At 40.9% G+C, this 24728-nt stretch overlaps 1 protein-coding gene across 1 annotated transcript in view; it reads left to right on the forward strand.

Annotated features, from left to right (window-relative positions):
* dmd (dystrophin) overlaps positions 1–24728 on the forward strand; it is a 334110-nt gene that overhangs the window by 297484 nt on the left and 11898 nt on the right. Inside the window, exons 68-77 of the mRNA XM_040141867.1 lie at positions 6671–6732; positions 6995–7069; positions 10987–11188; positions 11284–11369; positions 13133–13290; positions 14924–15090; positions 17194–17305; positions 18427–18563; positions 19982–20020; positions 21371–21436. Of these exons, the coding sequence (XP_039997801.1) occupies positions 6671–6732; positions 6995–7069; positions 10987–11188; positions 11284–11369; positions 13133–13290; positions 14924–15090; positions 17194–17305; positions 18427–18563; positions 19982–20020; positions 21371–21436 (1104 nt within the window). The remainder of the gene's footprint in view (positions 1–6670; positions 6733–6994; positions 7070–10986; positions 11189–11283; positions 11370–13132; positions 13291–14923; positions 15091–17193; positions 17306–18426; positions 18564–19981; positions 20021–21370; positions 21437–24728) is intronic.

The following is a 24728-nucleotide window of genomic DNA, read 5'->3' on the forward strand; positions in this document are numbered from 1 at the left end:
CATCCCGCTTGGACCCCTGATTTCTTATATTGTAATAAGGTGAAATACAGTGACTTCAGGAAGTATTCACACCCCTTCATTTTTTACACACTTCATGGTGTTTTACATTTAATTTTAAATGGAAAAATCTGTCTGCACACTATAATCCATAATGACAAAGTGAAATGATGTTTTTAGGAGTGTTTGAAAATGTATTATAAGCCGAAAACTGAAATCTCTCATTTAAAAAAGTCTTCAGACCCCTTGCTGTGACACTCCAAACTGTGGTCAGGTGCCTCCCGTTTGCTTTAATTATCTTTGAGACGTGTCTACAGCTTGATTGGTGTGGCAGCTGTGCAAAGCTTGTAGATACTTACCCAAGAAGACTCAACGCTGTAATTGCTGCCAAAGAGGCTTCTACAAAATCTCTGAAGTGAGAGTCGGAATTCTTTTGTGTTGTGGATTTAGAAGTAAGGAGCCCCAGCAGTAATGGCAGTTTATTTACTTCCACCTGCAACCCCAACTATATTCTAGACACTTACGTTTTGGCTTTTGTGCCACTCCAGAATACTCTGGGAATTTATAGAAATTAAGATCATTAAAATGAATACCAAGCAAAAACAGGATCTATTGTTGTCTTGTCCAGCAGGGCATGGGCTAAATAACAGTCAGATGCCTACTGTACACAATTCAGTTTTCTGGATGGAAGCAGCGTTTGATGCTGCACGGTTATTAGAAACGTTTGTCCGAGTGGCTCGGAGCAGCACGCCAGTGACGGGCTGAGTGACTGAAATACCATTTGCACAGACTCTGAGTTTGGAGGATGTTTAAGTAGCTCTTCACCATGGGACCCCTCTCCTCACTATCTGGAGTGGGAGTGTGGGAGAGGGGGCAGAGAGGCTGGAGAGAGAAAAACAAGGGCAATGCAGGAAAAAAAAAGTCAGCACATGGATTATTATTTGTACGTGCTTTTCAGACAAAGGTTAACCGCAGGTGCGCTTGTGTGCGACCGGCTCAACGTGTGCTTGTAACAAGCTGGGCAGGGTTGCATTTGGGCACCGACACACCTAAGGCCAGACTTATAAAGCAGAAAACGGTGCTTTGTCTGGGGAGGAACACTGAGCAGCACTGTCGTTTGAAACCCTTTTGCTATTTGTTATCTGTTAGTTTTGTTCGCCGCAAAATTACTGTCTGTCCTTTTCTCCAACAATCCACAACACCCACTGTGTTCAGTGGTTGCCCACTTTGTACACCTACTTTTCACGTGTACGTAAGCATGATCACACGCACCTGTACTGGCGGAATGGGAATCTGTGTCTGGTTTTAGCTTTTACAGATCTGAGAGTGTTTTGGCTGAATTACTCGAGTGTTTTCTCCAGCTCCGGTTCTCGTCTCATTTTCACCTTCATGTCAGCTACAAAATGGCTCTCATATTTAATTCTAACTGGCACTGAATAGGCATTTAACTGTCCTATATTTAACTTAATGATGAAAGTGTCACAGACACACAGATTGACACGTCCTCTAAAATAAAAAGCCACTGTCTTTTCAGGATGGCGGGGAGCCAAATGTCTATTTATTAACCATCTGACATATAAAGTGGAAGGCACTAGAACTCATTTCTTGATATTCCACTGTCCACGGTCTCCTGTGAAAGACTTTTCAAATATTTGATGTGCTCCGAGCAGAAAAAATGAATTGCCTCACTGGCAGGACATGTAGTTTCAGTTAGCTTTATGTAAACAGGCAGCTGGCACATTAGCATCACATTTACAGAAGCGTCTATCTGACACCATTTTACAGTTATATTTATTGTGACAAAGAACATTTTTGAAGTTTATTTTCTTGCTGAAATGCGTGCACTTTGTCATTAATGCAGCTGGAATTAGCCGTCAAGATTTTCTTAGGTTAGTACAATAATTATTTCCACAGCAGCTAAGTGGAACTAATGACCAGGAAAGTCCGCGCTACAGCTTTACAGTAACATCATTAGTTTTTTGCTGCCATTTAATATAAGTAGGGTTTTAATGGTTTCTAGATGGCATTTTGATTCTAAGCGGGTGTTAAAGATGCCAAATCCGAAATAGAGCTCAGACCACTACACTGTGCTGGGGCTGAACAGGAAATGCTGGTAGGACATATGGTGAGAGTTGGCTTTAGTACAACTGCAGCAAATACTGATACCATATTAAAGGCAGTACAGCAACAAATAAGCAGTAGTGAATAATCACCGTATTCCAACAGCTTCTATACCTACACTTGCCGGTTTATGTTGAAGACACATTAACAGGATGCCAGTGCTGGTAATGCCACTCTGGAATGCCTCCCACTCTTGTATCTGTTTATTTGTATGGCACCAAAACAAAAAATTACATCTACTTCTAAAAAAGCATCACAGAGGAATTATAACAGTTCCCTACAGGAGATATATTGGAAAGGTATGGAAGCGAAGACAGGACAAATGGATTTGATTCCCATAAGCAACTTTTAATATTTAGTTGTGAACTTTACCACTTAATACTCAATGTAGAACTTTAAATACCACTGCATTTACAACAATAACATGTTTGACTTTGAAAACCATCTCTTTGACTTTATAGGGTTTGAGCTCTCCTGTTTGAAAATTTCTGAAATTATTTCATTTAGCATAATTTCAAAAATGTGATCTAAAGTTTTTTGTTTTTTTTCACAAATTCAGATTGAAATTTCAAATGTCCAATATATTCCAATCACTTTAATAAGTAAGTAATCAGTTTTTTTGGATACAAAAAAAGAAAATCATGTCTAAAAATCAGGTTGCTGAAATTTCATTGGTGAGATTCAGACAAAAGTCCTGAATGGAATTGGTCTGTCCTATCAGGTTATATTCTGTCACTCATATGATCTAAGGTTGCAAATATTGATTTTCAGTCCCTGAATAATTTTCTGTTGATTGACCAATTAACTAATAGACTAATTGTCTTCCTCTGCCTATCAATTGTAAAATATGATCCAATTAAGAGACGTTCAGATGAGTGATGGATTAACCCCACACTTGAATTTTGGGGAGAAAGAAACAAACACAAAACAATGCAAAACGAAATTTGAAAGAGGGGAATTTAAACCAAATAAATTCAAATGTTTTGTGTGTTTAGTTATTTATTTTGACGTTTTGCCTTTATTTGACAGTTGACAGTCTAGAGAGAGACAGGGGACAAGAGCAGAGACAAGGGGACATGGTATGCAACAAGGGTCTCCTGGCCTGGAAATGAACCATTGACCTTGTGGTTATGTGGTTTGCACTTTAACCATTAGGCCACTAGACGTCCCCTCCAGTGGTTGTCAGAGTCAAGATTTTAATACTATAATTTCATTGCTATATGAATTTCGTCATTAAGTATTCAGTAGTTGTTTAATTTCACAATTAAGTATTTAATTGATATAAAAATTAAATTTTTTACAGCCTTTGTCGGCTTCCATACAAAGCCATAAAAGAGAAGAGGCTTACTGTGTGGCTCCCCATAAAGTAGACATCAAATCTCAGGTGCAAAATAACTAGATAGTAGTCATGCAATCATCTATTCATACCCAATATTACAGTTTTATTAAACTGTAGTTGTAAATTCACAATAAAAGGGTATTAGCAGTTAATGAGGAAATTCCTATTACGTTCTTTAAGAAGCTTCAGGGAATGGTTTACTAAAGTAGACGTAGGGCTCAGTCACACCTGCATTTAAAGTGGTGAAATTTGGATTGGATTTGCTCAAAAGGAGGAACTGTCTGTTAGCATGCTAGCTAGGCCAGGTAGTTTTTATGACCGTAGCTTCGTCCGATTTTGCTCCTTCTTTCACCACTTCACTCCCCCTTCTGCAATTTAATAAACACAGTAATTTACTCTACACTGAGCATTAAATTGAGATTTTGAACACGTGAATCGTTGTCATTTTGTTTTATCAGCAGCAGGTGTACGGTCAGTTGTCATTTTTGCATCGATGAAATGAAATACACTGTGGGATTGTTAGCATAAGGTAGTGTATGTGTCATGGGCACTTTTTCTTCTGTGGAAAGTTTTGAGGGCACTACATAGAGCATGAATTCCGCACTCCGATACAGACGCTCAAATAAAATGGCGGACAGTAAATATCCTAAACTATAGAGTACTTAGGGCATGATTGTGAGTGGCTAGTGCTAGCATGTTCCCGGCTGGCTAGGGTATCAGTTAGTTCACCGATATCCCTTCATGTAGACTCTTATCTCACCAATCTTCTAGCCCCACCTATTGCACCGTGTCACTTTCTGCTGTCTGGTTTGTGTTAATTTAGTTGAAAATATGTTTGGACATATCCACCTTTGAAGTGCAATATCTTCTGACATGATAAGGGGGTTGGGTGGGTGGTTTATAGGGAGTAATAGGTATTTTGTCCATGTTCAGACAAAGTAAAGACAATCTATTTTTGTCCATTTCTTGTAGGTGTCACCCTCTGTATTCTTTAGGCCGGTTTCATTTCCTCTGACAGCCTCACTGTTTTCTGTTTTTTGTTGTTGTCAGAAGTGCTTTATTTCCCCAAGTGCACGGGCCACAGAGAAGTTGACTCGGTTAATTAGTGCTCGCCCATGAGCAGACAAATACTCAATACAGGATTAACAGAGAACATGCAGGACAAAATTCACCAGCTCAAACATCAGGAAGGGTTTTAAGACCTCGAGCAAGAAGCATAATTTCCTTAAATGTCATCTTTACCATAATTTATTCTGGTACATGAGAAAATACACATGCCCCATTGCTGCTCTTAAGGCGTAAATCACACACACGGACTCCCTTTTCACTCGTGCGCTCGATCTGTGTGTCTCCACACACGCGCACACAAATACGCAGCCGAGTCTCCTGTGAGCGGCGAGCAGCAGTCACGAGGAGAGAATGTGTGCGGGGGGAATGACACAGCAACCATCTCTCTCTCTTTCTCCCTCTGCCTCTTTCACTTCTCCGCTGCTGTGATGCTGGGAGGATGGAGCCTTTGTGGATTCGTGCCACATTGGGTTGTTATTCTCTAAGATTATGAGATGGAGGGGAGAAACGTACAAACAACAGGATTAATGTCATACTGTGGGATTTTGGGGAAGCTGATGTAATTCATCAGCGACTGTCTACAGGTTTTATTTTTTGAATTGTAAACACCAATGTTTAGATCTTCTTAACATCATACATTTTTTAATTTGGTTTTGGTAACTTTGTTCAAATAAATCATGTTTGTTATATTTAGTTTGATTTAGTGTATTTGTTTGACATTGGTTTGGGTCTGTATGATTTTAGGTTTTGCTGTATTATTTTAGTGCTCTTTTGTTTACTGCACCAGCAAAGTAACACATGCCTCCATGCAACCATGAACATGTCATTTATGTTGTCTACATGCAGGCGTCTGCATTTCTTTTCTAGTTCTCTTAAAAGGAATGAGATGATCCCGTAAGACAGAAAAAACAGTGAGAGGACTTCCTCCGAAAATCCCCCTTGTTTCTCATGCTTTCACTTGACTAGCATTGAACATATTCAAATTGATTAAAACAAAAAAATCTTTTTTGGATCTTAAAGAACTAATTATAGATTAAACAGATGTTTTACTTAGAATTGGAGTCAGCTATATATGTGTATATAAATATTTTTTTTTATTCAATTATGACACATTTCTGTGTTTTCTGCCAGTTCAGTGAGTTTGAGTCTCCTTTTGGGATTTACATACATTTACACAAAGCTTACAAGTAGAGTAAACTTAGTGGAATATTAGGAATATTATACAAAACTTAAAATTATAAACTAAGTTAACTCTTTTTATTTTTTATAATGGAAGGATTCAGTACTCGTTGATGGCATTCTCCACCTGCATTGCTTTCATTTTTAACAGCGTGCTGTCAAATAATAAAACCATCTCTTGGCACTTTGATGACACAGAAATTTAACGCACTTTACAAGCTAGTGGTTATATTCTTGCAAAAATGTAATTGGTAAATGTGCCCCTTAGCAAAAGAAATAAAAAATTTCAAGCCCTGCCAGGGTTATGGCTCTAGTAATGGCAATGTCGGACAAGCCATCCAGCACTTTTATCCAGCCTTTGAACAGATTGCCATAAAATTTTGTGCAGACATTTATGGTTCCCAGCAGTTCAACCCCTCTGACTTTGGGAATTCCCTGACCTTTATCTACTGGGACCATGAGGTTCACATTTTTGTTCTTTGAAGAAATACAAATTATAAGTATTGGACGGAATGTCTTGAAATTTGGTAAAGACATTCACGTTCCCTTCAAGTTTACGTGTTACAGCTTTGATGATTCTTTCTCATCTAGTGCCTTCACCAGGTCTCATCAACCTCACCTGATGGGTCGTAGATTTTGCGAATAAGATTCTATTAACATGTGATAAGGTTTTTGATATCAGTACCTAATATGGCTGCTACAGGAACAACCCACTCATCTTATTATTTGTCAGTCTGCAGCTTCGTGCATACAGTTACACAATTATCTATATTTCATATTAGCTACTGCATTAAAATAATAATCAGCAAGCCAAGAAATTTTGGAAAAGTTTCAGCATAATACGTTCATGATTATTTCAGGGAGGCTTATTCTTAGCCTCCCTATTGAATACACCATGATTTTTTTCAGTTGATCTGATTGATCGACTCAGCATCTGACCATTCTGTCTCCTCTGTCACCTTCCAGCCACCAGACCCAGACAACATGCTGGGACCATCCCAAGATGGCCGAGCTCTACCAGTCTCTGGGTAAGATGCATTTTCTCGCAAACACTTTCTGTCTCTGTCTGAAATTAACTCTAATCCATAACTTCTCATAAACTCATGAACTGCTTAAATGTGAAACAATATGCAGTATCACTTCATGTTGCACTTGACAGCTGAATGACTACCAGGATGAAATGAAGACATTATGAGGTTCTAAGTTTTGGTTGAGCCAGAGTAATGCAGTACAATCAGTCCTTCTTCATCTCTAACTGCGTTTGGTCTCCCTTCTTGTTTCCTTCCTCAGCTGACCTGAACAATGTTCGATTCTCGGCCTACCGAACAGCCATGAAGCTCAGACGTCTGCAGAAGGCTCTCTGCTGTAAGTAGCTCAATGGTTACAGCGCATGCCACATAACTTCAATGTCCATGGTTCGATTCTGGGTGGGGCCTGTGTTGCATGTCATGCCCCTCACTCTTCCCCTGTTTCCTGTCTGCCTCTTCAATACTGACCATTCAATTAAGGTGAAAAATGCCAAATAATAAGAATAAAAAGCAATGGATCAAATAACTATGTGTAATTTGAAAGGAGTCGCTCGAAGTGACAAACGTACCGACAATTATCACCCAAATCTGCAGCTCTCCTCAGGTCAACAGAGTACTGCCTACAGCACTTTATTAGGAACACCATACTAATACTGGGTAGTTCCTCATTTTGCACTCAAAACAGCCTCAGTTCTTCATGATATGGATTCCACAAGATGTGGAAACATTCCTGTGAGATTCTGCTCCAGGTGGACATGGCTGCATCACATCGTTTCCTCAGGTTTGTCAGCCGCACATTCATGCTGCCAGTCTCTTGTTTTACCAAATCCCAAAGGTGTTCTACTGGATTCAGATCTGGTGACTGGGGAGGTCACTGCAGTTCACTGAACTCATTGTCATGTTCATGAAACCAGCTTGAGACGACTTTTGCTTTGTGACATGGAGCATTATCATGCTGGAAGTAGCCACTAGAAGATAGTAAACTTTGGCCTTAAGGGGTTCACATGGTCAGCAACAATACTCAGACAGGCTGTGGCATTCAAACCATGATTGATTGGTATTAGGGGCCAAGAAAACATTCCCCACACCATTACACCACCACCACCAGCCTGGACTGTTGACACAAGGCAGGTTGGGTCAGCAGAAATCCAGATTCATCAGACCAGGCTACGTTTTTCCAGTCTTCAGCTGTCCAGTTTTAGGGAGTCTGTGTCCACTGAAACCTCAGATTTCTGTTCCTTGACTGACAGGAGTGGAACCCAACGTGTTCTTCTGCTGTTGTAGCTCATCCACCTCAAGGTTGGACGTGTTGCTCATTCTCAGATGCTTTTCTTCTCACCACAGTTGTAAAGACTGGTTATCTGAGTTACTGTAGCATTTCTGTCAGCTCCAACCAGTCTGGCCATTTTATTCTGACCTCTCTCATCAACAAGGCGTTTCCATCCACAGAACTGCTGCTCACTGGATGTTTTTGTTTTTCACACCATTCTGAGTAAAAACTCTTGAGACTGTTGTGTGAGGAGATCAGCTGCTTCAGAAATACTCAAACCAGCCCGTCTGGCACCAACAATCATGCCACAGTCAAAATAACTGAGATCCCATTTTTCCTCTATTCTGATGTTTAATGTGAACATTAACTGAAGCTCCTGACTTGTATCTGCAGGATTTCATGCACTGCCTTACTGCCACATGATTGGCTGATTGGATAACTGCATTAATAAGCAGGTGTACAGGTGTTCCTAATAAAGACCTCAGTGAGTGTATAATGTACTTGTATATAACTCTCTTGTATTTGTGTCATAGGGTTTTTGTCCTTTGCTTCAAGTACACTCCTTCCTCATCACGAGTGCTCCTCTCATTGTGTTCCAGCCCTCCCACACTTCTCCTTTGTTCTTTCTTTCCTTCCATCTCCTTTTTCAATTTGTTCTTTGTCGTTCTTCGTCTCCAGTGTCTCTTCTTTGCTTCCTCTTCTTCCACTTATTCTCTCTACTTCTACCTTATTTGCCTCTCTGCTCTTACTGTCTGTCTGTCTGTCTGTGTGTGTCTGTGTGTGTGTGTGTTTGTGTGTGTGTCTGTGTGCACGCGCTTGTGTCCATATGTGTGTTTACTCATCCTTCACGTCTCTCGCCAGTTGATCTGTAGAGAGTGTGACCGCCTACGAGCTGTTCTGTGTGTGATATGTTTTAAGGCGTATAGCTGGATGCAGCCATATAGCACAGAAGCACTATTTATGTTATCAAGGTTTTCTAAAAATAAAAAAAGAACAGGTTTGGTGCTTAACCCTGACAAAGGCAGGGGGTGGTTGAAAATTTTCTCCTTTTTTTATTTCTGTAATACTGTGCTCACAGACGTGGGCCTTTGTATCTTTCTGTCATTACTCTCCAATTCTTCTTATCTCTTTGTTTCCCTCAATCTCCTCTCCTTGTGTTTTTTTCTTTATCAGGTCAATCTTGTTACTCCTACTAATTTCTTCACCTCTTTGATTTCTCCTGGATTACTTAGATGTTTTATTATTTGGCTTAAAGGTATTATATAATAGTACATAATTATGTTTTTCTTTTTTAATTCTGTTTGTATTTGGCTACACCAAGGCAATGTTTAAATATATTAGTTATTTATTATATATTTAGTTATTTAGTTATTATCTATAACTAATAATTAATTTCATTATCAATTAACCTGCTAAATAGTTTTTAGAATAATTCATTAATTGTTTTGTCTATAAAATATCAGACAATAATGAAAAATACTCTCACACCATAAGATGAGATCTTCAGATACTTGTCCAACAGCCCAAAGCCCAGAAATATTCAATTTAGTATTATAATAGGGTTTTTGATCAAAAAAGCATCAAATCTTCACAATTGAGAAGTTGGAACCAACAAATGTTTCATATTTTTTCTTAAAAATAGATGTAGTTTCTGTTGATTGACTAGTCGTTGCAGGTCTAGTCATTTAAACAAGATACAGAAACCTCTACTGCAGTATATTCATGACAAAAAGAAATTAAAATCAAATGTAAAAAAGGAGCATAAAGGAATAAAAAAACAATAGTCGTGATACTGGTATATTAAAAAAAAGTGCATAATGTATAAACAAAACTTATTAAAACTGCTATCATCAATATTTTTATATTAACAATGGATCACAGGGGAGTGCCTTGGTAGCTCAATGGTTATAGCACATGCCACATAGCCACCGTCAGTGGTTCCACAGGGTGGGACCTGTGTTGCCCCTCACTCTCCCCCTGTTCCCTGTCTGGCTCTTCAACACCGACTATCCAATCAAGGTTAAAAATGCCAAATAATAAGATAAATAACTTTTTTTTAAAAAATGGATCAGATGACTGTGTAATGCAGAAGGAGTCGCTCTAAGTGACAAACCTACAAAAAATTATCACCCAAATCTGCAGCTCTCCTCAGCTCAAAAGAGCATTTTAGTGTCTTTGAGCTCATTGTTTTGGTTTTATGGCCAATAATAATTTACTTTTTGGTTCAGTCTCAACGCTCTCATCATATGGTTTCTGTGCAAAAGCTCTGATGAAACCACTGTCCATAACCTGACCTGCATCAAACAGCAGACATGACACGGTTAGAAACCAGCTGGTGAAGCCAGTGGAGCGAGAGTGACTGAAGAGCCAGATATTTCCTCAGGAGCTGGTGGAGACAAAAATGGAATCTGTTGTTCATTGTAATTAAACCCGTTCTTGTTTCATGTTCGAATGGTTGTTTGAATTAAAAATGACTTTCAGTATGTGTTCTGTGTGCCTCTCTCATGCTGTCCTTTGTTGTGTGTGTTCTTGAAAGAGGAAAAGGGAAACAGCTGGTGTGCCAAAGATGAAAGTTGAGAGTTTTGTGAGTCACAAACTTCACTAAACAAACTTGCCAGACAGCATCTGAGAGATTCAATTGGCAGATTTCTAGATGGTATAATCAGACCTTGTTTCTGCAAAACAACATTCAAAAACAGAAAAATATTTTCGAAGAAAATTAATGTCCCGTTTGCGGCATTCTTCCCATCTAACCTCTCTCCTCTCTCTCTTTCTTTAGTTGACTTAATGAATGATAAAGATGATTAATATGATATTCTATGGATCCCTGGAGTGAAGTCCCCTTCTTACTACTGTTCTTGAGCAGCATTGAGCTCAAGGACACTTGAAGGGTTTGAACCCCGCCGATCTTGTCGAAGGACAGTCAGAGTACTGAGCACCGTTCGCCTCAGACGTGAACTAACCCTCCTCCTCTCTTTCTGCAGTGGACCTGCTGAGCATGCCCATGGCGTGCGAGGTGCTCGAGCAGCACGGTCTGAAGCAGAACGAGCAGCTGCTGGACATCTCCCAGCTGGTCACTTGCCTGACCAGCCTGTACCAGAGGCTGGAGCAGAGCCACTCCCACCTTGTCAATGTCCCGCTGTGCGTCGACATGTGCCTCAACTGGCTGCTCAACGTCTACGACACGTACGTGTAGCACGCTCTCCACACCCACATAGAAGAGTTTCCATTATTTGAGTGAGATTTCCCATATTCTTACATATTTTTTTTTTGGGTGGTAGTGGTCGCACTGGAAAGATCCGGACTCTGTCATTCAAAACTGGAATCATCTCGCTCTGCAAGGCTCACCTGGAAGATAAATACAGATGTAAGTCATTCAGTTTAACAGCATTATCTTCAAGTGCATCATTTTTTAGTTTCGTTAGTTCTGTTTTGATAATCAAGCAATCTTTCCAGTTATTTATTAAGCAAAAATGTCAACAATTTTTTGTTTCATCTTTTTAAATATGACAGCTTGCTGCTTTTCTCTGTTTTATGAAATTGTGGATGGAATCTCTTCGGTTTTGAGGCTGTTGAACTAATTTGAAGACATCTTGGGGCTCTGGGAAATTGTGCAGAGCATCTTTCACTCTTATCTGACTAAACATTTAATTGAAAAAATAATCAACATTTTAACCGACAATAAAAGTAATTGTATAATTGTTAGTTGCAGTCCAAGACATACAGAATAGAAATATTCAATTTACAGTAACTGGGGGTTTCGTGATCTGTGGTGGTTAAAAGTAACTTACGTACTGTGATTAAATACAATATTGAGGTACTACTTTATTTGAGTATTTCCATTTAATGCTACTTCATACTTCTACTCTGCTATAAATCAGAGGGAAACATTGGACTCTTTACTCCACTATATTTATCTGACCTCTATAGTTACTAGTTTATTTACAGGTAAAAACATATGATAAGTTTATAAAATATGATGTTTATAGATTAAATCAGTGGTTCCCAACTTTTGTTTTCTTGTGACTCCTTTCAGAACACTAGTGTCACATTTCAGACATCTCTGAGTTGATAACTGTCCCACCAAAGAGTCATTTCCCCTCTAAACTTCTCACATGGTCTCATCGAGATAACTGAAGGCCAAAAGAGATCGAATTATCAACTATTCCACCACAAACACAAGATTAGAGAAAAGTCAAAAAAATAAATGATTAAATAATTATTTGTTTAGCACAATTTAGTCTCCTCTTCTTCCCTCTCCCCTCAATCCAATCATGACCCCTCGGATTTATCTTGTACCCTTTGGAGGGGCCCGACCCCTGGCTTGGGAACCACTGGACTGAACTACTATACTGTATATAAAGTAGTTAAAACTAGCTCCACCTCAACCAGCTACAACAGTAAACGTTTACACACTGATGCATCAATATTAACAGTCTAATAGTGTCATTTATATAATAATATATCAGTCAGAGGGGACATTTTACTGCAGAATCAGTACTTTGTCATTACACATTTTTAGATTGTGGTTTTTATACTTTTGCTTAAGTCAACAATCTGAATACTTCATCCACTGCAGATCTTTGGTGCAAGCGAGATGAAATCGCTGCTCCTCCGGAGAGTTAACATACTGTACGTCAAGATGTCAGTGTGTGGTATTAACACAGGAAACAATGGGCACCTGTGTTTTGATGCACATCGTACGACGTCTGCTACATAGCCTGGGAAAGTGAATCACTCGCGTCTTTGGGGTGTGGTAGCGTTTCTGTTGCTCGTGTAAACAGCAACATTTTCAGTAACAGCAACTGGAGAAAAAGGGGCAAATCACACTGCTGCCATATTTTTCATTCCAGCCAGCAAATTTTTTCACAAAAATGCAGCAAGTTTCTAGGTCTCTCTTATCTCTTCCTCTGTCCAGTCTTCCAACATCTATGCCTCTCCTTAACTCGCCCCCTGCCTTTACTCTCCTCTTTATCTATTCTCTCTCCATCTGTTGCCACCCATCCCTTTCCCTCTGTCTTATTTGTCCTCTCCCACCTCCCTTTGTCCCTCATTTTTCCCCTTGTCCGCCACTTCCACTTTCTATCCTTCTCCCCTGCCCCTTCTCGCCCTCCTCTTTCCCTCCTGCAGTCTTGTTCCGACAGGTTGCCAGCGCAACCGGTTTCTGTGACCAGCGTCGTCTGGGCCTCCTCCTCCACGACTCCATCCAAATCCCCCGGCAGCTCGGCGAGGTTGCCTCCTTCGGCGGCTCCAACATCGAGCCCTCCGTCCGCAGCTGCTTCCAGTTTGTACGTCACACGCAAACACTCACTTCTAACTGTTTCAGTCTGAGTTAGCAGTCTGGTTTGACTTTCTACAGAGTCGCACACAGTAATAATGGATGTATATACTAATAATAGTAACGGGACTGTCCAATGCTGCAATTGCACAGATGTCTATTTGCACTGATGCCTAAGGGGCCTCCAGATGAAGACCACGTATTCTCCACAGCCCCATCAAGCATCTATGTTTATTTCAGGCTAAATCAGGTTTATTTATAGGAAGAAACTGGATTGTCACTAAGAGCTAATCCAGAAATATTGGGCAAGACAACGATAAAACCAGGGATGATAAAAACAAGAGGGAGAACAAGTGCATCACACACTCCAGTAAACACGGTCGGGGTAAGGGGGGGTGGGGAAGCGCTTGAGTTTAAGCATCAGGCAGGAGAAGTAACTGCAGGGGGTCAAACAAATCATGTCTTACAGCAGTGAAGATGTAGCTGGAATGGAAACACGGACCTTTTTTTTGGACATGCACAAAAAAAAATCTCAGACAAATAGGACAGGATGAACACAACATATCCACCCGCACAAGAGTTTAGCTTTTTTTTTTCCTTATTCTCAAAGTAAAACCGTTGTCACGTGCTGCGAAAAGGCAACGGTACAGAAAACTGACCATTCGCTAAATCCCTTCCCCAAACATCGACTTAACTGTCCAAACGCAGCCAAGCAACGTGAACTAGACTCAGCAGGCCTGTCAAGCCTCGGATTTCTCTACACGACGAAGTTTGTTTGTGACAAACACTTCGATGGTGAATCTGCCGCCCTTACGTAACCTGCAGATGGGGCGTGCGGGAACAGAAAAAGCTTGACAGGCATAACAAGCATCAGACTGGGACTGCTGGAGATAATCATAGTCCCCTGGGATTTAAGATGAGCATGTATCACCTTCTGCATACCTGTTTTGTTTGTGATTTTATTGAAGACATTTTACACACACATTGATTGACAGAGCCACTTACACGAGCCTCGATAGATGAGGGAGCTGTCAGCAACAAGTTGTTGTTTTTTATGCTTTTGAGGCTGTAATAGCCTGGCTCCTTGATTGTTTCTACCCTGAAGCATCACAAACCTTTTTAGTGATAATAGATGGAATAAAAAAAAGTTGAGAAATCTTTACAGACTGTGTAAATATGCATAAAATGTACAAATTATGTTCCAGACACCAGTGTCTGACAGACAATTTTGCAAATTGCCACCAACAGAAGGCTCCTGCTCCCATTTTCAGTGATTACGAGGCTTAAACAAACAGTCCTTTTTAGGCCGAGATAATTTGACACACACACAAAATCAGGCATGAATAAAGTCTGAGTCAGACTCAGACACGCACACCAGGTGGACGGTCTGATATCATCTACCCCTAGAACTGGAGACAGTTGAGCTTCATTCCAGCTGCTGCCTCAGGGGGGGAGGGAGGGAGATGTGGGGGGGTCAATTCCATGGAAACTCCAAAACCCTGGAGTTGTAAGAGTCACTGCTGATGGGAAGGTGATGCATGAAGCTAACATGTCGTCTCCGATTATTTTTGTTTGCTGTCTCCGCAACTCTTCAATTTGGAATTGGAAACAATTTTACATACCGAGCTTCCTGCAATTTCCAGGCCAACAATAAACCGGAGCTAGAGGCAGCCATGTTCCTGGACTGGATGCGTCTGGAGCCCCAGTCCATGGTGTGGTTACCCGTCCTGCACCGTGTGGCCGCCGCTGAGACCGCCAAGCACCAGGCCAAGTGTAACATCTGCAAGGAGTGTCCCATCATAGGATTCAGGTTAGTAGAGTCACGCCATCGCAGCACAACCACTTTTTGTTTTACAGTACAGTTGTCCATTAAAGAGTTCACCATTTTTAGCTTGGCTTTATAGGTGAATGTTCCAGACTGAATCCACCTTTTGAACAGCAAATCTTAATGGTCTAGTCAAAAGAAATGAGCACAAATTGGAGCTATTTTGCTGTAGAGCATTCTGTTCTTCCTCTCATTACATAAATAAAGCCTAAAATTCTATTTCAATTAAGACCAATTGGAAAGGCCCCAAGGCCGTCTCCACAAAGCGATTCTCTTTATCAAGACACCCGGCGAGGTGTTTTATAACCAGCTGTTTAGTTTTTAGTTTTTTATTTGTTTGACATATTTTCTGCTCCTATCAAGCCTCGAGCAAGAACCACTCATATGAACACATCTGTTCCTAGGTGTCATGTGTGAGTGATTTAAGGTATTTAGAAATGTCTGGTATTTAGAATTTTCTCTTAGGTACGAAAAAAAATGCACGTTGTCCAGACCTGTTGTGTGAAACATGTACAGATAGTACATAAGAATATCTCTCCTCCAGTTGCTTTCTGCAGCATCAGGGGCAGAAATACCTGCAGAAAGCAACAGGAGGAGAGAGGAGAGAGACGAGAGAGCACAAAACTACAGGAGAGAGAAGATGCTGAGATAGTAACAAGCATTGATGGGATATGGATGCGTACAGATGGAGAGGGAGAGGAGCTCAGTGCACCATGGGAAGTCCCCCAGCAGTGTAGGCCTATAGAGGCATTACTGGGAGATGGTTCAAGCCCAGCCTGAGCCAGCCCTAACTATAAGCTGTATCAAAAAGGAAGGTTTTAAGCCTGCTCCTAAACGTGGAGAGGGCGTCTGCCTCCCGGACCAAAACTGGAAGAAGGTTCCGCAGTAGAGGAGCCTGATAACTGAAGGCGCTGCCTCCTGTTCTACTTTTGGAGGCTCTAGGAACCACAAGTAAAGCCTGTATTCTGGGAGCACAGTGTTCTAGTGGGGTAATAGGGCACTATGAGCTCTTTAAGATATGATGGTGCCTGACCATTAAGGGCTTTGTAGGTGAGGAGGAGGATTTTAAATTCTATTCTGAATTTTTCAGGGAGCCAATGCAGAGAAGCTAACACGGGGGAAATGTGATGTCTTTTCCTGGTTCCTGTCAGTATTCGCACTGTAGCATTCTGGATCAGCTGGAAAGTATTTAGAGACTTGTTGGAGCAGCCTGATAATAAGGAATTACAATAATCCAGCCTAGAAGTAACAAAAGCAAGGACTAGTTTTTCTGCATCTTTTCGAGACAGGATGTACATGATTTTTGCAATGTTACATAAGTGAAAAAAAAAAAGGCAGTCCTTGAATTTTTTCTTTTTTAGGTGAGAGTTAAAGGTAACTATGTTATTAGATAACGTGTTTCTGAGGTGTTTAGGGCCAAGTACAATCGCTTCGGTTTTATCTGAGTTTTACAGCGGAAAATTGCAGGTCATCCAGGTCTCTATGTCCTTAAGGCACGCTTGAAATTTAGCTAACTGATTGGTTTCATCAGGGGCACTCGTGAGACACAAACCTCACAGAAAAAAAAGCAGGCCCGGTTTATGATAAGAATACAAAAAAATTCTTGCATGAGGCCCTTTGCGAGCTGATGATATGATTATGATGACAGAACTGGAGTAATATTTATAAAGGCCTCCTGATGGAACCCAGAGGGCCTTTTTTTAACTAGAGGTTGGGACCTATAAAAGGAGGTGTGTCTCTTCTATTGTTGATGGGCCCCTTCATGACAAGAGTGGTGATAAATTTCAATAGTCCCAGGGCCTGGAGATAAATTTCTCATTTAGGTACTAGGCAGAAAGAATTTTAACTGCCTCTACCCTGGAGAAAACAAAGCCGTAAATTTCCCTCCTTTGCTGATTCTCCCCAGTTCTTTTCTCTCTCTTTCTTCCTCTCCACTTTCGGCCCTTTCTTCTCTTTCTTCCACTCTGTCTTTTGTTTACACTCTTTTTATTTACATTTACCCCTCCCACCTTTGCTCTCTCCTTCTTCTTTTTTTTCCTCTCTTTACTTTCTCGACTTACCTCCCTCTTTTTCTCCTTCTCTCTCCAGGTATCGGAGTCTGAAACATTTCAACTATGACATTTGCCAAAGCTGCTTCTTCTCTGGTCGCGTTGCCAAGGGACACAAGATGCAGTACCCCATGGTCGAATACTGCACTCCGGTATGAACAAATATATATTCCATATATAATACTCCTGCTCTGCCACGAGTAAACGAAAATGTAAACTGTGAAGATGTAAATTACAAAGTGCCAGACTTGCAGTCCAATAATTTTCTTCCTCCCTCTGCACACTCAGACCTGTGCTAATAAACCTACCAGCTAAGATGCAAATCACCAACGAACATGAGTGAGACCGTAATCACATAGGACATCACATTTTTCGGTTCATAAAATGTTAGAAAATGGTTTTTAAAAATGACCGTGCCACAAACCACATTTATTTTCCTTTTATTGAAAGGAAAATAAATGTCGACAGCGTTCGCACAGTTCGATACAGCTCCCATGTCTCCCATGCAGATTTTTTGAAAATTTTGAACAGAGCCAGGTTAGCTGTTTCCCTTGCTCCCAGACTGTATGCTACATTAAGCTAATCGCCCGCTGGCCTTAGCTTTGTTTTTATTTTTTTATTTTTAGAGTACAGACATAAGAGTGGTCTCAATCTCCTTCCAAAAATCCCATTAGCAACCATTCCTTTGCCCAACTAGTCCTTTAACAATGAATCAAATGTGTGTGTGATGTGGAAGGAGTCACTTGTCGAGACAAAGCCACAGAGAATTATCACCAGCTCTGCCGTACCCTCTGTTCCATGGGGTGATTTACCGGCTCCTGATTTTGGTTTTATAGCTCGTAGCTACTGTTTTGGTTCACTCGTACTACTCTCCGCACCCCATTTCCAGCAGCAGCTGATTTCAGCAAAAAAAATAAATTAGCATGTTGAAACTAAAAACAGCTCTAAAGGGAAAGTCAGAGAATATTAAGAGATTTTACAAATTGCTTACTTGAAATGAGGAAACCAAAATATAATCTCCCTCTCGGAAGGAAAGGGTTAAAGTTTGTTTTTTGTAAGCCCAGACCCAAGGCTGAACTAAAGACACTGTCAGAAATCTGTTTCCTCTTTCTTGTAACTGCGATGAGGGCAATAATTGCACTGGACTAAATGTGTAAATAAAGTCAAAAGGGCCTGAAGTGAATGAGCGGCATGCTCTTTAAAGGTGTGTTTGTGTGTTTGCCCCACTCCCACGGAGTGAACAAAGCCACCTTTGTGCCGTCCCTCTCTCCAGACTACATCAGGGGAGGATGTCAGGGACTTTGCCAAGGTGCTGAAGAACAAGTTCAGGACCAAGCGCTACTTTGCGAAACACCCACGCATGGGCTACCTGCCTGTCCAGACAATCCTGGAGGGGGACAACATGGAGACGTGAGTCACAGACGCACGCGCGCGCACACACACACACACACACACACACTCACTCAGAGGCAAACAGGAAGAGAGACAAGGTTTTATTATAAACTGAGAGCCACTCTAAGTGCTGTGACCTGAATTAGATTACACACACACACACAATCAAATACACTAACAAGTCTCTTATTGCAATAAGACATTTAGTTTAAATCCATGCATACACACATGCATGCAATGCAGCGTAGCCATAGTTTAATAGCAAAGATTCGGCTGTGATAGGGTTTTTGCGATGTTGTGTGTGTGTGTGTACCCGTGTGTTTCTTGTAATGTGTGTTTGCTGCCTACACGGCACATGTTTAGTTTGTTTCAAGTGTGTGTTTGATGCTGCTTGTTGAAAGATGTGAGAAAAAGTGGTCTGACAGTTCAAGTCCAAAGACTGAAAAATGAACTTGGGAATGGACTTCAGGTTTGACAAAATTTTCCTACCTCTGCCCCCAAAAACTCACAAATCAAGATTCTGTACTTGGTTTGTTTAATTCATACAAAACCCGAGGTGTGAAAACTACCATGTGCCGTTTTACCAGGGCTTATGCACTAGACTAGACTAGAAATAGTCCCAGTAATAGTCTTGGCAAGAAAGTGAATAAGCACATTTCTCAAAATGTCAAACTATTCCTTTAGATTGTAATAACAGCGGAGATAAGCATATATATACTCAACAATTTGTCGATTAGTCGATTGAAAGAAAAATGAATCAACAGCAAAGTTTGTATTAAATAATAACATAAAAAGAGGAAAATTAATTAAACATAATATTGTAAAGGCTTCACAGTTTTCAGCACTTACAGTCCGTAAGTGATGGATGAGAGGCTTGAAGGTTGAAGCTAATGTGAGAGTGTTAGAACACACACGCACACAGTAACATTTTGCATAGGATTACTCTGTAACTGTGAATTGTGTTTGTTTGTTCTGTGATGCAACTACACACACTCTTTGTGTTGTGTTGGTGCGTTGGACGTTCTTGACTCTGCTCTCTTGGATAAAAATATACTCAGCTGTAAGTGCATGCACACATCAAGGTTGGATATCTCACATCACATGAGTGTTTTGTTATGGTTGAAATATTTTATTGTCCTGCTTTTTTATTGATGACTTTTTAATAGTTTTATTGAACCAGGCAGGTCGATCAGTAATAAATTCCTTATCAATAATGATACTTTGTTGTTTGTTTTTTGTTTGTGTGAGTGTGCCCATGCATGTACCTGCGCACTTTAACTCATAATTTATCACACTGTCTTCAGTATAGTCTCACCCCCAACCCACATCCCCCACATCTGCCCCCGCTGCCTTCCATACTACAACTCCCACCATGCCTTGCTGTGCAGTGTCCTCTCACTTCTTGTGACATCATCTCACGTTTTTTTGTCTTGCAGTCCTGTCACTCTGATCAACTTCTGGCCCGTAGACCATGCGTGAGTACCTGGTTCGCACATGCACGCACACACACACACACACACACTGCACCTGTTCATTCACTTTCTGTCAGTCTCATCTTCAAACATTCTTTCTTTCAAACACACGCTAACATAAATTATTTCCTTTTTATTCTTTTAATCACAAATTCTATTTCTCTGTCTCACACATGCTCACCTTCAGCCATCTCACAATTGATTAATTAATAATCAATAATAATTTAATGGATTAAAAATATATTAACCCACAATTCAGATGACGAGGTTGTGCGGTGTAACCGTTAGGAAATGTACTGTAGTCGTACCCGGTTGCACCGTAAGGGCCACAGAAATTGTAAAACAAACGCATCACCCTGCCACCCAAGGATGAAATAAGTTGCAGCGTGGCTTCCAGTGCTCACTGTGTCAGGTACGTTGATGATCATTACAGCATAAAGTTGTAAACAAAAAAGAAAAGTCGCACGTGTCAACATTTCATAACCAGCGATGCGTATCAGCCATAGTCAGCACACGCCAGCGGAACATGAGTGAAACACAGTTTATAAGTGCCTGAAGCCAGTGGAACAGCGGCAGCATGTTAATAAGCGGTCACATACCACTAAGAATCAACATGTTACAAAGGTCAAGCGTTGTACACCATCAGCCGCTTTTCAGCCTCAGTCACTTCTTGTCACTTCGAGAACGGTTGAAAAAGCAAAACTAGTATCAAGTTTCAAACGTGCCATTAAGTCACGCTGTCAATGTTTCTCTGCATGTTAAAGCATAAGAATTGTAATGGAGACACAGGGCTACATGGCAAGCAACTCTCTGGCCTATATCACTTTGATATATAGGGATTCTTTAGTCTTTTGCATTTCCTGAATTTTTCCTTATCCATTCACGTTTACATTGAGATAAATACTCATCTGTTTGGACTCTTAACAGGTAAAACCTCCAAATTTCAAGGTGCCCTTGTAAAGGGAGGCGTTCGGGATTTTAAAGAGTCAAATCATAATTTCTGAAGGACTCAAACACTGCAGGAAAAGTTGTTAGAGTTTACAAGATCCCCCTCGTTAATGATTTCGATGTACTCATCTTTCCCTCGGCAGACGAGGTGTGAGATCTTAGATCTGATGCCTCTTTTGAAGTGGAGGTAAATGTATTCCAAGCCGAGTGCAGGACACAAGTGAGGAGCTTATTTACAAAGCATTTCACACCGTCACACATCTGTGCCTTGTACTGTCGCTCCCTTCATGGCTCTCCTGTGGATTTGTGTGGCTTGTGTGCGTGAGGGGCTGGGATTAATGAGTCCCTCCTGGTTGCATTCACGAGCGCTATCTCTCTTTCCCTGTCTGTCTCTCTCTCTCACAGGCCTGGGTCGTCCCCTCAGCTCTCACATGACGACACTCACACTCGGATTGAGCACTACGCCAACCGGTAACACACTATCCGCGTTTAGCAGCGGCTCCTCGCAGTGTTGCGAACAGGACGCGCGGGGAAAGTAACCTTCCCCCGTGCTGTACTTTTTACGTTCCCGGCTGCTGTCCTCGGCCCTACGAGCGTCACAGATAATGGCTCCTCCAGAGAGCCCTCCCAGACACCAGAAACATTGGGATAGATGATTATTTGGAATAATGGCTCTGGAGAAAATGTTGAAGCACACTTCCAGTGCTTGAATGTTTGTCTTCTCCCCCCACTGTGTTCATGCCGCCATTAACTCACAGGGGATCAGTTGCCCTAATTCTTTGCTGACGCGGTTCTGGGGAACTTTGAGTCAGTTCTCATGATTCTCATTCTCATGATCATTACGCTCAAGAAAAATGTAAAAGTTGATCATTAAAGAGCTTTGTGGTGTTTTAAAGCTGTTAGTCACAAATTAGAAGAGTTTTTACCTCGGAACAAGTCTGGCTAATCTCACAGCTTCCCCAGCCGACAGCGTTCAATTTCACAACAGATTGATGTTAAAATGAACTGGATAGATATGTAAGTGACGGATGGACATAAAGCAATGGACTTTACCTGCTCCTGTTCGCAACTGAGTGAGTCTATTTTAGATATTTGGGCTGGGTAATCTTATTAAATGCTAAGACTGATGATGTGAACCCAACTTCCAAGCATATGTCATATACAGTCGGTCCAAAGTAGGTTTGTTTTTGCTCATGTTGTTGGCATATGATTTAATACAATGGCCAATATATGTCAGTATCTTCAACATTCCACAGAAGATGAGCTAAAGATACAGAAAACTTGATTTTTCATGTTTCTTCCATGTCTACATGTAGGTATGTACATGATGTACTGAGCAAAGCATGTGAAGTTACACAAAACAACAAATAACTATTAATTGCTGTATTATTATTATTATCATTAATATTATCATTATTATTTAGATGCTAACAACATCAGGGGGGCTGCAGAAAAACCACAATGACCTTAAAGTCCCACATCACATAAAAATCCACATGTAAGATTTCTGTGGCAAAACATGGTACACAGTGTAAAAGTAACAAAGGATTCTCCCATTCGTAAACTCTGCGTTTGAGGTGTTTTGTATCCAGTTCTTCTGTAACCCAAAAAAATATCATAATGTAATAATATAATAATGAATACTGGAAAGTTTTATAGTTTAAAAAGGGAGCTAAATGTCGATACATGTTTCCCTTGTAATAGTCAACACTTGATAGAAACCAGGAAGCTGTCTTCTCTCGTCACTAATTAACCAAGAGGTTAATTTATAGCTCTAAAAGAGAAGCTAAACGTGTACCTCTCGTGCACCTACTCAAAAAATGTAACTCCTCGTTGGGGCTACGGCAACTACCACGTGACCGGGCCACAGGTGGGGCCGCAAGAACTGTTATTGGTCAGCTTGTGTGCTCTACCAGTTTCTGTAGTAAAGTAAAGATTGATAAACAGTGTAAATACAGTTAATGTGGGGAATATAACTGAAGCACAAGTGCAGCCTGATCCCACACAACAGAAGAGTTTAGTGTTACCATGGGAGAAATCTGACACTGAACTACGCCCAGTTGCCAGTGTATGAGGCACACCTAGCTAAGAGTAATGCAATGTAAAACATCAGCCCTGCAATAAGTCCTGCCTTCAAGGTTATATCCCCCCCGTTTATATCAATGAGGATAGGCTGAATAAGAAAAAACAAGACAGTAAACATCACTGATGTACATTTGGATCGGTGATTTGGATCAGATCAATATTCCAAATATTTATGACTGTATATGCCATTGCTTTGAAAGACATTTATGCACGATCATTGATTATTTAGAGATGGAGAACGGGATACCTTGACAAACTAAATTTTAAGAATCTTTTTTATCAACAGGCGTTTTCCATTGCATGTAAAAGTTTCTGTCCTTCTGTAAACATTGTATCACTGCAGCAGTTTTGACAGAGAAAAATAATGCTTAACGGTAACTTACACCAGCAGCACTATTGGTTTAAATGCTGAGTGTGCCAAAATTATTTTTCAGTTAGGTAATAATGAAGATGGAGAATGGTGTAAAGGCCGAACTGAAATGTCAAGATATCCCTTTACATACAGTAGAAATTGAATCTGTATACATGATTAAGTGATAGGTTGACTTTTTGGTGAATAAGCGTTCTGCAGTGAGAGTCCAGTACTTGCATATGCTAATGTGTCTTGGATGTTGCTTGTACCATCCAGTGCGCCAGCATGTGGGCTCGAAACCCTCATCAATACTGGACTCAGGAGAGAAAAGCCATCAAAGCCGTTGTGGTACCACACGAGTGAATCAGAGCTTATTCACCAAAATGTTTCAGTCTTCCCTCCATTTGCAGTGATCCTAACTGCTGCCACAAACCCAGCGCTGAGGGACAAGAAGCAGTCAAATCAATTACTCAATGAGTCAATCCAATAGTCGATCAATCGGTCACTGAATCCGTCCGTCAGGGACTGTTGGCATTCCTCAGTCGAGTAAGTGTGTGGTTTGAGCCACAGGCCGAGTGTTTGATCCCTGCCAGAGAGTGTTTGACACCACTCATTGTTGCCTCGGGCTAACACATACACACACATACATAAATACACACCAACACATGCTGACGGACACGCACGCTGAGTCACACTCCCCCTTCCAGCCCTGTGCTCTCAGCCTCTGTCGTGTCTATATCTGGCCGACTCCAGATACCATCCAGCAGATTAAAGCAAGGTGGTTGCATGAAGAAGAACCACAATTAAGCTTTGAGTAGGCTGATGGCTCCCAGGCCACGAGGTTATCTCTCGTTTCTGTAGCATGCAGTAGTTTAGGAGTACAAACGCACCAGCCTGGGCAGATGCCTGTCTGTTACAGTCCATCTGCTTAAAACTTAGTGCCAAGCACAGAACATTTTTTTATTTGAGCACTGATAAAGCCCCCAAATCTCTTTTGATGCAGACGCTCGAACCACCAGGAAGCAGATCTAGTGGAGATAGCGACGGGGCGATTTAAATTTTTGGCTTTTTGCTCAAGTGTTTTATCATGATAGATCTGTTGGAGAAGCACGGCCATGAGGTTTGTTTACAAGGATCATCAGATGCTAGTTTCTTTAAAGATAATAGCAGGGGGGGGGGGGGGGGGGGGGTTCCTTAGAAGTATCGGTTCACCCATATTTTAAAAACATATTTTCTCACTTACCTCCTGGAGTATCTAGGCATGTACAAAATTGTTAATTTCTCCAGGTTTGGAAAAATCTGTGTTAGATTTATAACTCCATTTTA

The sequence above is a fragment of the Xiphias gladius genome, chromosome 13 (genome assembly GCF_016859285.1).
Source record: "Xiphias gladius isolate SHS-SW01 ecotype Sanya breed wild chromosome 13, ASM1685928v1, whole genome shotgun sequence".
In the NCBI taxonomy this organism is placed as follows: Eukaryota; Metazoa; Chordata; class Actinopteri; order Istiophoriformes; family Xiphiidae; genus Xiphias; species Xiphias gladius.